This window comes from Chlorocebus sabaeus, chromosome 10, assembly GCF_047675955.1.
Source record: "Chlorocebus sabaeus isolate Y175 chromosome 10, mChlSab1.0.hap1, whole genome shotgun sequence".
In the NCBI taxonomy this organism is placed as follows: Eukaryota; Metazoa; Chordata; class Mammalia; order Primates; family Cercopithecidae; genus Chlorocebus; species Chlorocebus sabaeus.
Window position 1 is genome coordinate 97,307,881 of NC_132913.1, and position 16,127 is coordinate 97,324,007.

The following is a 16,127-nucleotide window of genomic DNA, read 5'->3' on the forward strand; positions in this document are numbered from 1 at the left end:
AATGACCAGGACAGTCTTTGAAATTCAGATACTTGTGTATTCATTCTTGCGATCAGAACCTTCAATGTCAAATGTAGTAATTCCCTTGGAGAAGACTACCTAAAGATTCTCTATATTTTAAAGTCTCTATTTAACAATATGAACAACCAAAATATCAGAGAGTTAAGATAGTCTAGACCTGACAATGAGTGATCTTCAACAAGTCATTTAGCTTCTCAGGGATTTGTTTTCTCTGACTACACAGTGAGAATAATTCTTGCCTACAGTGCAAGGATGCTGTAAAGATAAATTAGAAGATGACCATACAATGTGTTTGACAAAGCCTGGGAGTTATAGATTGTCATTGTAGGCTCTAAAGAAATTCCAAATACCAAAATACAGCAGTCCAAAATATGGGCCCTAATTAGTATCTTAATAGACAAGCAAAAGATACAGTAGGCATGAAAACAGAACTCACCAGCTGCCTAACATTAAATATTAGGTAAAAGTTGAAGCACATTCACTTTGCCATTCAGTCTCTGTATGCAAGGCAAAATAGAAAGCTCTCCTTACTAGGTAAGTAGTTTCAAAAGTCAGCAAGAAGTGTGGATAAATTATCGATCAAGTCTGCTGAAATAAAAGCCGAGTATATTTCATCAAAGAAGGTTTAAAATAGAAAATGCTTCTGTATCCACCCACCCTCGCCTTTGAAAATAGCTGATTTATGCATTACTTAAGATTCAGCTTATTTCCTAAGGAGACATTTTTTAAAAAGTATGTATGATTTCTTTTGTTATAAGTCTGAAGCTAGAGCATTATTATCAGTTAATTTGGGGAAAAATTATTGCAATTAATTATTTAAATTGATCGATTTATCCTGACCAATTGAGTCAAAATAGCCAGGTTGAAGACATTGTTTTGTCATTAAAAAGATCTATAAAAGTTTTTAGATTTGAGGGAAAACTTTGTTATGTAATGTACCAAGTAGGGAATTTTTGAGAGATATCTCCTTTATACTTTGCCATAGAGAGGAGTTTGGACACAAGGGCTGTCCACAGTTGGACATAATTGCTTCCAAATTCCCTTAGTTTTTCATAGGTACCTGCCCATCTTTGACATAGCTCTAGTAGCAAAGCCTGGTGGCTAGAGTAATAGCACTAGCTGCAGTCACAGAACAATGGAGACAGCAGTCACTGTGAGGCCGGTTAGTTGCTGTCCCTCCTTAAATACACCTGCAAGGTCTGGTCAGTCTGGAATGGATTTGGGCACACTCAGTCAATAACTGGCTCATCTCAGCAATTCAAGGACTTGACTCTGTTTTTTTTCTCTGCTCCCATCTCTCAAAATGGAAGCCACCATAACAGAGATCATAAATGTCTTTGAAATTGCCAGTTCAGCTGGTGATGAAGGGGACAACTCCTGTTAATATTCCTCCAAGTCAGTGCTATGCCCTGTAACCCACTGGGCCATGGTAGTCTGCCCTAGGATTCAGAAGCATGGGCAACTGTACCATACCAACATGCTCTCCAGGGAGACCGAACACTGAAACCTTTCTTGGTTTTTTTTTTTTTTTGAAGAAGGGAGTCCTTGGAGTGCAAGCGAGCCCAGCATCGAGCCAGAGGGAATGAGTAATGCCGGCACGGAGGAGAATTACCACAGAAACATGTCATGGCTTCACGTAAGTAGGAATCTCAGAAAGAGCCCTGAGATCAATTTCTTTAGACCCTGGGAAAGATCTGAGGAGGGAGGACAAGAGATTATACTAAATCATCAATCCAATCTAGCCTTGAAAAAAAAGCAGGGGCTTATGTTTTAGCTGAATATCTCAACACTCTCTAGGATTGGTACTCTGCTGAACTGTACTCATCTTAAGCTTAACTCAGACCAAGCTTTTTTTGGTTATGGCTGGCTTGTGGGTCACCATAAGTCAGGGAAAATCATGAGGCCAGGTTAGTGGTCAAGATAACCTGAGTGACACAGCGTAGGTATCACCATCAGTTTTATACAGGTTACTGCGAATTCTGAGAAAGGTCATGGTGTTGCTCTTGGGTATGTATTAGATCAAATTTTAAACTGGGGCAAGGACACTCTAAGATAGTGAATGCCATGTGTCCAAGGGTGAGCCAGAGGGCACAGGCAGGAGGTGATCCCTAGGAAACTGTGGGCATGGGGTGGAGTTCAAGACTCAAGCTGAGCATGAAGAAAGAAGTTAAGGAGAAAGGGGCCGGGGGCCGGGCACGGTGGCTCATAATCCCAGCACTTTGGGAGGCTGAGGCGGGCAGATCACAAGGTCAGGAGATCGAGACCATCCTGGCTAACACAGTGAAACCCCATCTCTACTAAAAATACAAAAAATTAGCCAGGCGTGGTGGCAAGCGCCTGTAGTCCCAGCTACTTGGGAGGCTGAGGCAGGAGAATGGCATGAACCCGGGAGGCGGAGCTTGCAGTGAGCCGAGATCGTGCCACTGCACTCCAGCCTGGGGGACAGAACAAGACTCCATCTCAAAAAAAAAAAAAAAAAAAAAAAAAGTAAGGAGAACGGTAAGGAAATGTAAGCTCGGTTATACAAGTGGCAGGGTATCCCCAGGATCATCACTGGGGTCACCGTTCACCCTAATTTTAATCTGACTTCCTGGGAAAGTCAGATGAGCTCTAGCTGGTGCGTAATGGTCCTTAGGTGTGTGGTGGCTCACCTTTACTATGGAAGCAGTCCCTAGAATTGACTGATTTGAGAATCTCTGAGGCAGCTGTGTTTTAAAGTAAACTTTTTATTGAACTCTAACCTACCCACTGAAAAGCATACAAAACCTATGTATACAGCTCAGTACATTTTTATGAAGTAAATACACCTGTGTAACCACTGCCAGGTTGAGAAAACATTATCAACACCTAAGAAATCCTACACAGGTCTTCTACCAGACGCTACTCTCCCCTGACAGTAACCACCGTTCTACCTTCTAACACCATAGATTCATTTTGTCTATTTTTGAAATACATGTAATTGGCATCATATACTACTACTCTGTTGTGTCTGGTTCCTTTTCCTCATATAAATGTAGGTCCTCCAATTTTGTTGTTCTTCTCCTTCACAATGGCATGGTCTATTCTTGGCTAGATTCACATTCATTTAGAATCACCCTATTTTAAATAATTTAAAAAAAAAAGACTTCCAAAGCAGCCTTGAGTGTAATACATAGATGAATTTAAATGAATCATATCTTTATGATGTTGAATCTTCTAATGTTTAAAATGATCACTCCACTAATGTCTGTTTCTCCATTTATTTAGAGCCTCTTTAAATGTCTTTCAATAATGCCTTTTAGTTTTGTGTGTAGTGTTCCATAAATAAACAGCTCTGGAAGCGTTGTGTAAGAGCAGTGCTGTTTCTTCTTTAAATATTTGGAAGAAATCACTGATCACACCTTTTAAACCTAAAAATTTCTTTATGGGAGAGTTTTAAGTTACAGATTCAATTTATGTAATACAGCTAAGACCATTTAGATTTTATATTTCTTCTGGGAGCAATTCAGGTAAACTAATATTTTTTGCTGAGATTTTTTTCATTTAATATGAATATTCAAATTTATTAGCAAAAAGATTGTTTAAAATATTCTCTTAAGATTATTTTAAATTCTCTAGGATCTGCAGTGATTTATATTTATTGTTTTTGATATTGGTAGATTGTCTTCTCTTCTTTTTTTAGTAGTGTCTTTCTAAGAGTTTGTCTGTTTTGTCTTTTAAAAGAACCAGAACCAGATTTTCATTTTGTCATTTTTAGAATGTTGAATTTTTGTTTTACTAATATTTTCTGGTATCTTGATTACTTTCTTCTACTTTTCTTTGAGTTTAATTTGTTTTTTTTTCCTTAACTTCTTGACACAGATACTCAGATAATTGATTTGCAACCACTTTGCTAACATATGAATTTAAAGCTATAAATATTATCTAGAAACAGTTTTAGCTGCATCATACAAGGTTTGATATATGTTCATTATCATTCAGTTAAAATATTTTAAAATTTCCATTGTGATGTATTCGTAATTGATCACAGATTTTTTTTATTTGTTATTTTTTATTTTTTTATTTTTTTATTTTTTATTATTTTTTTTTTTGAGACGGAGTCTCGCTCAGTCGCCCAGGCTGGAGTGCAGTGGCGCGATCTCGGCTCACTGCAAGCTCCGCCTCCCGGGTTCACGCCATTCTCCTGCCTCAGCCTCCCGGGTAGCCGGGACTACAGGCGCCCGCCACCTCGCCCGGCTAATTTTTTTTTGCATTTTTAGTAGAGACGGGGTTTCACCGTGTTAGCCAGGATGGTCTCGATCTCCTGACCTCGTGATCCGCCCGCCTCGGCCTGCCAAAGTGCTGGGATTACAGGCGTGAGCCACAGAAAAAAATCATTTTTAATTTTTGTGGGTACATAGTAGGTGTGTATATTTGTGGGCTACATGAGGTGTTTGATACAGGCATGTAATGTGAAATAATCACATCAAAAAGAATGGGGTATCCATCTCCTCAAGCATTTATCCTTTTTGTTACAGGCAGTCCAATTACATTCTTTTAGTTATTTTGAAATGTACAGTTATTATTGACTATAGTAATCCTATTGTGCTATCAAATAGTAAGTCTTAGTCATTCTATTTTTTGTACTCATTAACTTTCCCCACCTCTCCCTCAACCCTCTATTACCCTTGCCTGCCTCTGGTAACCATCCTTTTACTCTCTGTGTCCATGAGTTCGATTGTTTTGATTTTTAGATCCCACAAATAAGTGAGAACATGTGATGTTTGTCTTTCTGTGCCTGGCTTATTTCACTTAACGTAATGATCTCCAGTTCTTTCCATGTTGTTGGAAATGACAGGATCTCATTCTTTTTTATGGCTGAGTAGTACTCCATTGTGTATATATACCACATTTTCTTTGTTCATTCATCTGCTGATGGACATTTAGGTTGCTTCCAAATATTAGTTATTGTGAACAGTGCCACAACAAACATGGGAGTGCAGACATTTTGATCAGGTCCATAGCTAATAACTTCAATATATGAATCTATTTTCTTTACTCTTCTTGGTCCTGCTCCTAAAATGCCTTGTAATTATATTGACTAAACATGGTGTATTAAAAAAATTATAGAGGTGCAGTGGTAGATACATGTCATTATACTTTTGTTAAAATTCATAGAATGTACAAAGCAAAGCATGGACCCTAATGTAAACTCTTGACTTTGGGTGGTAATGCTGTGTCAATATAAGTTCATTGTAATAGATGTACCACTGTGAAGCAAAATGTTGATAGTAGGAGAGGTTGTCATGTATGCGGACAGTGTATATGTGGGAACTCTCTGTACTTTCTGCTCAATTCTGATGTGAAGCCAAAACTGCTCTAAAACATAAAGTTTATTAATTTAAAAAAAGCACCAAAGCTCTAGTTGATGTTTTCTCTTTCCAGAGAGGATTCACCCTGTCCTCTGGCAGACAACAAAGAAGCAGATCACTTCAGTCCAGTCAGGGACTACACTAGCTGGACTTGGACTATTTCTAGCCTGTCCTTCCCCACCCCCTACGCACATCTTTTAATATGAAGATGTCCAAGACTCCCAGTGAGAGTCTGGGGTATGTCACAGGGCCTCTCATTCTTGATGAGTCAGGAACTACAATTTTTGTTTCCCCATCACAATGAAATTGCCAGTCTCTACTCTGTTTGTCAGCTGGTCTTTGCTTCTCTTCTTAGCTGCTCAATCAGTCAATGCCTAGAAGGGAAAACTGTCACCCAGTGTCAGTCTGACTGACTTCGACCTCATTTCTCTACAGGATCTAGACTATTCAGTTTCTCACTTCTTTGGTAATTCTGAATTCTAATTTTTACCTCCTAGGCCCCATGAGATTGCCTAAGGCTCTACCTAGTTTCTTGGCCACTTGTGCCTGCCTAAGATGTAGCAAATGCCTCAAGGAGAGATGTGGTGTGTCCTCACATTGTCCTCACCTCCACGAATATCCTTTCTCTCCACATCATACCCTTCATCCTGACTGCCTCACTGTCTTATGCATTCAAATATGTATATTTATGTATCATGTCTGTGTGTATACAGGTATGCCTCATTTTATTGTACTTCACTCTACTGTGCTTTATAGATATCGCATTTTTTACAGACCATAGGTTTGTGGCAACCCTGCATTGAGCAAGTCTGTTGGTGCTATTTTTCTAAGAGCATGTGCCCACTTTGTGTCTCTGGCACATTTTGGTAGTTCTCACAATATTTCAGGCTTTTTCATGATTATCAACTTTATGGTGATCTGTGATCAGTGATCCTTGATGATATTATTGTCATTGTTTTCGGACACCATGAACTACACCCATATTGATGTTGAGCTTAATCAATAAATGTGTGTTCTCATTGCTCCATGGACCAGCTGCTTCTTGTCTCTCTCCCTCTTCTAGGGTCTCCCTATTCCCTGAGACACAGCAGCACTGAAATTAGGCCGATTGATAACTCTACAATGCCCTCTAAGTGTTCAAGTGAAGGAAGAGTTGTATGTCTCTCACTTTAAATCAAATGCTAGAAATTATTAAGCTTAGTGAGGTAGGCATGTTGAAAGCCAAGATCCACTCAGAGTTAGGCCTCTTGTACCAAACAGCCAAGTTGTGATTTCAAAGGAAAAGTTCTTGAAGGAAATCAAAAGTGCTACTCCGGTGAACACATGAACAATAAGAAAGTGAAACAGTGTAATTGCTGATATGGAGAAAGTTTTAGTGGTCTGGACAGAAGATCAAACCAGTCACAATATTCTCGTAAACCCAAAGCCCAATTCAGAGAAAGGTTTTAACTCTTTTCAGTTCTGTGAGGACTGAGAAAGGTGAAGAAGCTGTAGAAGAAAAGTCTGAAGTTAACAGAGATTGCTTCGTGAGGTTGAAAGGAAGAAGCCACCTCCATAACATAAAAGTGCAAGGTGAAGCAGCAAGTACTGATGTAGAAGTTGCAGCAAGTTATGCAGAAGATCTAACCAGGATCATTGATGAAGGTGGCTATACTATAAAACGATACTTAATGTAGAAGAGCCTTTTGTTGGAAGAAAATGCCATCTGGGACTTTCATAGCTAGAGAGAAGTCAATACCTGGCTTCAAAACTTAAAAGAACAGGCTGATTCTCTTGTTAGGGGTTAATGCATCTGGCAGCTTGAAGTTTCAGTCAGTGCTCATTTGCCATTCTAAAATTCTAGAGCCCTTAAGAATTATGCTAAATTTACTCTTCCTGAGCTCTATAAATGGAAAAATAAAGCCTGGATGACAGCCCATCTGTTTCACAGCATGGTTTCCTGAGCATGTGAAGTCCACTGTTGAGATCTACTGTTCAGGAAAAAAAAAAAAGATTTCTTTCAAAAGATTACTGCTTATTGACAATGTAGTTGGTCACTCAAGAGCTCTGATGGAAGTGTGCAGGAAGATTAATGTTGTTTTCATGCCTGCTAATGCAGCATCCGTTCTGCAGCCCACAGATCAGGAAGTAATTTTGACTTTCAAGTCTTATGATTTAAGAAGTACATTTTGTGACCGAGTGCAGTGGTTCACGCTGGTAATCCCAGCACTTGGGGAGGCTGAGACAGGTGGGTCACAAGGTCAGGAGATAAGACCATCCTGGCTAACACGGTGAAACCCCGTCTCTACTAAAAATACAAAAAAAAAGAAGTTAGCCAGGCATGGTGGCGGGTGCCTGTAGTTCCAGCTACTCCACAGGCTGAGGCAGGAGAATGGTGTGAACCCAGGAGGCAGAGCTTGCACTAAGCTGAGATCGTGCCACTGCACTCCAACCTGGGCAACAGAGTGAGACTCTATCTCAAAAAAAAAAAAAAAAAAAAAAAGTACATTTTTCAGGGGTGTAGCTGCCACAGACAGTGATAGGGATTCCTGTGATGGATCTTGGCAAAGTAAATTGAAAGCTGCTGGAAATGACTAACCATTCTGGATGTCATTAAGAACGTTTGTGATTCACAAGAGGAGATCAAATATCGACATTAACAGGAGTTTGGAAGTAGTTGATGCCAACCTTAATGGATGACTTTGAGAAATTCAAGACTTCAGTGGAGGAAGTAACTGCAGATAAGGTGGAACTAGCAAGAGAACTAGAATTAGAAGTAGAGTCTGAAGATGTGACTAAATTGCTGCAATCTCATGATAAAATCTGAATGGGTGAGGAAGTACCTCTATGGATGAGCAAAGAAAGTAATTTCTTGAGATGGAATCTACTCCTGGTAAAGATGTTATGAACGTTATTGCAGTGACAACAGAGAATTTAGAATATTACATAAATTAAGTTGATATGGCAGCAGCAGGGTTGTAGAAGGTTGATTGCAATTTTGAAAGAATTTCTACTGTGAGTAAAATGCTATCAAACAGTATTACATGCTAGAGAAAAACCTTTCATGAAAAGAACAGTCAATTAATGGGCCAAACTTCTTCGCTGTCTAATTTAAGAAATTGCCACAACCACCCCACCGTTCAGCAACCACTTCTCTCTCTCATCAGTCAGCAGCTCTCAATATCAAGACCCTCCACCAGCCAAAAAAAAAAAAAAAAAAAAATACAACTTGCCAATGGCTCAAGTGATTGTTAGCATATTTTAGCAATAAAGAATTTTTAATTAAGGTATGTACATTGGTTTTTTAGACATGATGCTATTGCACACCTAATAGACTATGGTATAGTGTAGACATGATTTTTATATGCACTGGGAAATAGAAAAAGTTGTATGACTCACTCAAGTGCAACATTTGCTTTATTGTGGTGGTCTGGAACTGAACTTGCAATATCTCCAAGGTATGCCTGTATACATGTGTGTATGTGTGTGTGTGTGTGTATAGTCATCCCTTGATATCCGTGGGAATTGGTTCCAGGGCCTCCCATGAATACCAGGATATACAGATGAGCAAGCCCCTGATATAAAATGGTATAGTATTTGCATATAAACTATGCACATCCTCCCACATACTCCAAATCATCTCCAGATTACTTACAATACCTAATACAATGTAAATTCCATATAAGTAGTTATTATACTGTATTGTTAATGATTCCCAAAAATTTCTGTGCATATTTAGTAAAAACACAATTTTGGGGGAGATATTTTGGCATATTTTTGATCTGCAGTTGGTTGAATCCACGGATACAGAAACCATGGATATAGAGAGCTGACTTTGTGTGTGGGGGGTGTGTGTGTGTGTATAACATATATATATTATATAACATATATATGTGTGTGTGGACAGTGTGGACTTCCTGCAGGAAATTGTGTGCAGTGTGGACTTCCTGCAGGAAATATACATGATTAGAGGGGGAATGTATTAATTTTCTAGTACTGCATACAAATTACCACAAACTTAGTGGCTTAAAACAATACACATTTATTATCTTATAGTTTTTATGGGTCAGGAATTTTGGCACAGCTTAGCTAGGTCCTCTGCTTTAGGATCTCTCACGTGCCTGCAATCAACGTATTGGCCTTGCCCACATCGTCTTGTTTTGTGCTCTCTTTGTGTTCAATATGGCACACAGTCCCTCACTGGTTAGTTGTCAAGGTGGGAACTATTATAGATTCATGAAGGATGGAAGCATTCAGAAGATACTGTGCACACTATTGACTGACCTTGTGGCTCTGTGTATGCTATTGCCTTTTAAGAAAAGCTCCTTAAGAAGTTCCAAATGCAAGGGCCTTTATTCTTTATCTTAAAATAACCCATATCTTTTAAATCAACTGAATTCCTTTCTGTAATTTTAATGGGAGAATTATAGGAGATGTGAGGATTTGATTTGGATTTAGCTACAAGAGAAGAGCTAGAATGTTCTAAAAGCCAGAGGAAAAATAGCACTTTGCAGAGAGTGGAAATGAGACTGTACAGTAAGGTTCAAGTTCTAGTTGAAGATTATTGGCCAGAGGAGAGGAAGTGGAAATGTTTTTAAGTCCCACATGGGTGGGCTGGCATTAAAGGTGTCCCACAGCTGTCAAGGGCTAGCCAGATCCTCTGGGACAGAATTTCTCACCAGTCTGTGCCCTTCCGTCTGGTTCCTTTCCCAACATAAGAACTGGAAAAAATATTAGTTTTAAATTCAGAATCTCCATTTGAGAATATTTGGAAACCATACGCTCTACAATAATTGTTTCAATTTTTTGAAGACCTATTAACCTTTTAATGTTTCAAAGAGATCCTTCTATCAAGTAGGAATGGAGGGAGAACAAAAGGCTAAGGGGATAAAGAACTTTTGTTCTCCTTTGGGAATTATTGGATCATTGCGATTTCAAGACACATCCAGGGAAGCTGACATTCTGACTTCCCAGCTTCCACCCCATAGATATGTTCAGTTTGTCTGTACCCAGGTTGCCTGGCTGAGTCTCAGGAATGCTTGTATTCCAGGTGATGATCTTGCTGTGCAATCAGCAGAGTTTCATCTGCACTCACGTTGACTACTGCCATCCCCACTGCTACCTGCACCACAGCCGCTCCTGTGCCCGACTCGTCAGAGCCATTAAGCTACTCTATGGAGACAGTGTGGACTCCCTGAGGGAAAGCAGCAACATCAGCAATGTGGCTCTCCGGGGCAAGAAACAGAAAGAAGTAAGTAAACAACCACTGAGTGATATTCCAATACTAGGGAACATGTTGTCCTAACAGTTTCTTCTCTGGAAGTAAGAATTTTCAAGCAAATGCAATTGTAACAATCAGGTCTGTGTGCATCTAAACAAAAACAGAAGAGATGTACAAGAAAGACAAATGTTTTGTCTTTTTGTCCATGAGTAAACATGGAGTCTTTCCTCAGGTTTTTTCTTATTCTGTAAATAAATATGAGTGCATAGGGATGATGATGATGATGAATAAGTTATGGTGGTGGGCGGAATAATGCCTCTCCCACAGAGATACTCACATCCTAATCTCTGGAAATTGTGGATATCTTCACATGGCAGAAGAGATTTTGCAGATGTGATTGAAACTTTTACAATGGGCAGCGTGTCCTAAATTATCCAGCTGTGCTCGGTGTCATCATAAGGGTCCTGATAAGTGGAAAAAGGAGTCAGGAGGGTCAGAGGCAGAGAAGGAAATGTCGTGAGAAAAGCAGAGGTCAGTGAGATGCACGGCCATGAGCCAAAGATTGCTGGCAGCCTGTAGAAGCTAGAGGGGACAAGGAAATGGATTATCTCCTAGAACCTTCAGAAGCAATCACAGTCCTGCCAATCTGTTTTAGACTTCTGACCTCCAGAATTGTAATATAATAAATTTGTGTCATTTTAAGCTATGAAGATTGTGGTCACTTGTTACAGCAGCAACAGGAAACTAACACAACTGTGTACTAAAAAATATGCATAAATGGGCCCACTATTCCCAGCCAAGTAAAAGAGTCATCTAGGTCAAATCAGACTAAAGGAGATTCCTTCAAGAAACTATTACATTTTTCAAGTATTCAGCTGCCCTTTTCTAAAAACTACCCTGAGCAGCTGAGCTGGCAGGAGACGAAGACAGTGACCAGGGCTGCTGTGCTCCTGCCAGGGAAGGCCTGAATTTTCCACCTGCCCCTGAACAGGCATCACAGCCAAGATGCCTGACTGAATGTTGTGGCCGCCCCTGCAGCTGCTTTTCCCAAGCAGTTTTGCAAAGAGATTTTTATATGACACCTATTCATTTCAGCAGGCATTTATTATGTGCCCTCTGTTGGCACAATATTAGGCTAGATATTCTGTTAAGAAAAAATAAAACCTAGAAGCAGAAAATCTTTCTAAGGAATTTGCAAACCAGATTTGGACTGGGGAGAGGGTAAGCAATAATATATACATCAAACAATGAGAGAATATGAGCAATAACAACAAAAATCCACAGTTGAGTTGTGTAGCAGTTTTTTATACCTTAGCACTCACTAAGGGATTTTTTTAATTACAACTTTTTAATTATGAAAGCAATACATGTTCATTGAAGAAATTTTTAATAATACAAAATACTCTTTTAAAATTACATATCTGATATACCTCGTAAGTGTGCAAGTTCATCCTATGGAGTATGATCTTTTAGTATTTTTTCTAAATGTATGTGTGAGGGTATAAAGTAAGTACATTTCATTGGCAAGTGCCTTTTGATTCTTAAAAACCATTGCAAGTGTTATTTTATCCCCATTTTACAGGTTTTTCAACTGGGGGGGCTCTGAAAGTTGGGATTATTCACAGTTTATATCTATAATGTATTTAGCTAGACTTTAACCTTAGAAATATGAAACATCAGAATCAGGGCTTTTAAAACTAGACTCTCTTGCGTTTCATGTTATTCAAATAATACAAATTCTGAGGGGAATGGAGGTGGAGAGTAGACCAGTGTGGGGTGCAAATAAACTACTAAATAATGACATAAAAAGAAAAGAAGTAAATATGTTTGTGTGTGCATACATGTATATGTATATAAATCGTATATATATTTCAAACATAAATGACACTGCATTTAAAGAAAATCTATTTTTATTTATGTAAATTCTTTGTTACTATAAAAACTCCCTTAGCTTTAGGTTAAAACCATATACGTTGAAAGTTTCAAAAATACATGAGCCTAAATTATTGATCATTGTTCTCCATAAACACTTCAGAATTTCTTACTGCTATGTTTTTTTGCTGGAACTGGGCCTCTAATCTAACATAGCCCAACCCAAACATTCTTTAAGATCCAACTCAAATGCCATCTCCTCCATGAAACCTTTTTTGATTCTTCAAGTGTTAAGCACAGGGCCTACTGCAGATGGACACTTAATGTTATTTTCCTTACTTCCTTCTTCAACTAAATTATAATGGTATTTTACTCATGTTTTCTCATTCTTTCAATCATCCATCCATCCAGCCAGCCAGCCAGTCAGCCATTCATCTATTCAACAAACTTTCAAAGAACGTGTAGATCATACTGAGCCCATACTTTGCACTGGGTACAGTAATGGGCAAAAAAAAAAAAGTACAGTTTGTACCCTCATATACTGCACATTATCTAGTCCAAGACAGACATTGATCAAATAAACTTCCCAAATTGATGTAAAATTGCATCTGCAATAAGTGAAATAATGGAGAACTTCACCATGCTGAGAGAGCTTATGAATGAGGCTTTGGTCTTGTAGGGAAAAATAAAGACAGCCTTTCCAATAAAGTGACAGGTGAGCTTTGACTACAGGATGCATAGATGTTAACTGGATACAGATTTTCCAACCAGAGAGAAGAGGTGAGTATGAAGGGCCATGATTGGAGCACAGAGGACTGTGGTGCATGATGAAGCTGCACAGGCAGCTCAAGACCAGGCCTTGCGGGATCGTGGGAAGGCTTTCATTTTATCCTGTGAGCAGTGGCATGTTCTTCCACTTAATAAGCTTTTTGAGAACTGAGGAAGTCTTTCACATTTTGTATCCTGCATGATAACCTAACAGAGTACTCACTTATATAATAATAGAGCAGTCATTAATATTAAGTGAGTCAGTAGAGCTATAGTCCTATGGTGTTTCATGAATGCCCTCCACTCTGCCTCAACCAGGCCACTGGCCTGAAGCAGTAGAAAAGGCTTACCAACCTTGCTATTGTTTACATTTCTGAAAAGGATAGGGAAAGTAAGGCATGAATAAGTGGCTTCTAACTTTAACACTTTGAAATTAGTCATTCAGGTAGAGAGCTGAAAAGATGAATTGACTCCTCTGTGATAAACATTTTATATCGAAAATGCTAGCCTCCTGCACAAGCTCTTTGCTCTCTGTCATGGCACTTTTCATTTGCCTATTGTGAATCTGCCAGATAAATGAACAATGCCCACATTCCCAGATGAGAAATGAAAACAGAGTAGGCAATAAAGCAAGAGTAAAAGCAGTATTCTGATTAGAATCGTGTCTTATGAGCAATTGGTATTTCATTCCTGTTTTCTTTTTAATTGGTTTTTTATGGCAGAGTATATTTGTGGCAGCTAGTACATTTTGTAACCCATCTAATTCAGATCGATTTGCTAATCTACATTTCAATGCTCAGGGACTCACTGTACAATCTGTTAGTCTATTTTAGTGTACTTCCAAACTTGAGGGTTTTTAAAAAATAAACTGTCATTCTACATGTATATATCACCTTTACCAAAGAATTCTGAGATTTTTCCTCTATGTCTATACTTTGTCCAAAGCTATGTTATAAGTAGAGTAAATGTTTAATTAATGCTTGCTAAAGGAGCAGATTAAATTTTTCGCCTTTCAACCAAAAAGGAGGGGGGAACAAATTGTGATGCATGCTCACAAAAATAAAGGACACAGTGTGGGTAAATTCCATAAAGCAAACTCCAGTGCCAATGTCAAGAGGTCAACTGACTTCCTGCAGAACTAACATTTTTCCTAAAGCTATCTATGAACAACATTATTGTAAGGCCAGGACCAGGCCCTGGGTCTTAATTTCATGGGCCAGGATGACTGTCCACCATAACTTACATAATTCGTGTGTTAAAGGTGTATGAGGCACAAAGAGTCTAGGTTACCTTTTGGGAAATACTGCATTTCTGTTGGTATAACCTTCTTCCCGGAAACATGAGGAAATTCCTTTCTCAGAGAGCCCAGTAGGCTGACTTCAATTTCCCCAAATTTTAAACACCTTATTATCGTGTTACAATTATTTTAGAATTTAAAAAAAGAAGAAATATATAAATACTTTGTTATTTCCACACTGAGTCCTCCTTCGTGCGTGCATTTCCTTTTCTATTTATCTTGACTTTTCATTTGTTTACTTGTTTGTCATGTGTCATTCCTACACTTCTCTAGGAGTGCAGGTACCTACCTCAGAAGTTAGTCTAGTTCCTGGCATATGGTTAAATCAAAAAATGTTCTTGAATTATTCAATGAATAGGCAAAATTTTATTTAAAACCATTATTATTCCTCTGTAGTCAATAGTCTTGTTGTAAGGAACAAAAGATTGAACTTGTTCAAACAATTAGGGAGATTCTTCAAAGGATACAGTAGAATCTCATGAAACTAGGGACAGAAAAAGAATCAGCTAAGCCTCAGGGCAATGAGAACCAAAGCTGCTGTCCATTTCAGGATGAACATAGTCTTTCATCTCAGCTTCTTTCTGCATCGTCTCCATCTGCACTAACATTCTATCCCCTGGCTGCTCCTGTTGCTGTATTCATCTTTGATGTAGACTGAAAATTTCAAGATGGCATCATTATTTTTCTGCACAGCAACCATCACTAAATGATTCAGACTCTGTTCCTCTTAATTCCCTAGGACAGGAATTTGAGGGGGCCATCTCCTCCTCTTTTAGGCCAAACACCACAAGTGATAAATCCTTAGCCAGTCAAAAAATTGGTTTTGCATTGGTAATCTAGGCAAAAGTGGTCAGGATGCGGAGAGGAGTCACAGAGTCAACTAGGATGAATTTTTCTAAGACAGATACATACATAGAAAAAAATGGCATTGGTCCAAGTTTTACACTATCCCATAGCAAGAATTCTCAAGTATCCCTGATAGATCATGAGGCTGCATAACTGCTTCCCACTGAACACAGCTCCCTCTGGTAGAACCACCTCAACAATGACTGAGTAGAGGAATTCATCACTAATTTATTAATACCAAAGGACAGAATTTATCACTAATCTATTTATTGCTAATAGAGGCATCTACTAGTGGTCCTTTGAAGAGTTTGAGATTTCACTGAACTGCAAGATGCACATAGTGGTTGAAATTACAAATCAAGCAGGGAACTGTAGAGAAACTCAAGACTAGCAACCCAAGACCAAAGGACAGAATTTGTCACTATTGTTTCCAGAATCTATCTCTATTCTGTCCTTTAGTCTTGGATTGCTAGTCTTGAGTTTCTCTACAGATCCCTGCTTGATGTGTCATTTCAACCACTAGGTGCATCTTATAGTCCAGTGAAATCTCTAACTTTTCAAAGGACCACTAGTAGATGCCTTTGAAACTAGTCTCCTACTCCTTCCAGTAGTCTGAGTTAGGAGTCACGCCAGTAGAGGGACTTTAAGACCTTTACAAGAGTGTACCCAAGTACCCATCACACATGTACCCCCATCTCTGTGATATCTATCTTCTAATCAAGTCATTAAAAAAGAGTTACCAGCTTATCACCTTGATGTGAAAGCCCTTCCTGCTTCCTTCCTTTTTCACTAA

The 16,127-nt window shown here is 38.8% G+C and overlaps 1 protein-coding gene across 13 annotated transcripts in view; it reads left to right on the forward strand.

The window, feature by feature from the left end:
• UNC80 (unc-80 homolog, NALCN channel complex subunit) overlaps positions 1-16,127 on the forward strand; it is a 230,615-nt gene that overhangs the window by 124,672 nt on the left and 89,816 nt on the right. For all 13 annotated transcript variants that reach the window (XM_038001602.2, XM_038001590.2, XM_038001588.2 and 10 more), the window contains 2 exons: positions 1,557-1,657; positions 10,381-10,581. In XM_038001602.2, coding sequence (XP_037857530.1) covers positions 1,557-1,657; positions 10,381-10,581 — 302 coding nt within the window. The remainder of the gene's footprint in view (positions 1-1,556; positions 1,658-10,380; positions 10,582-16,127) is intronic.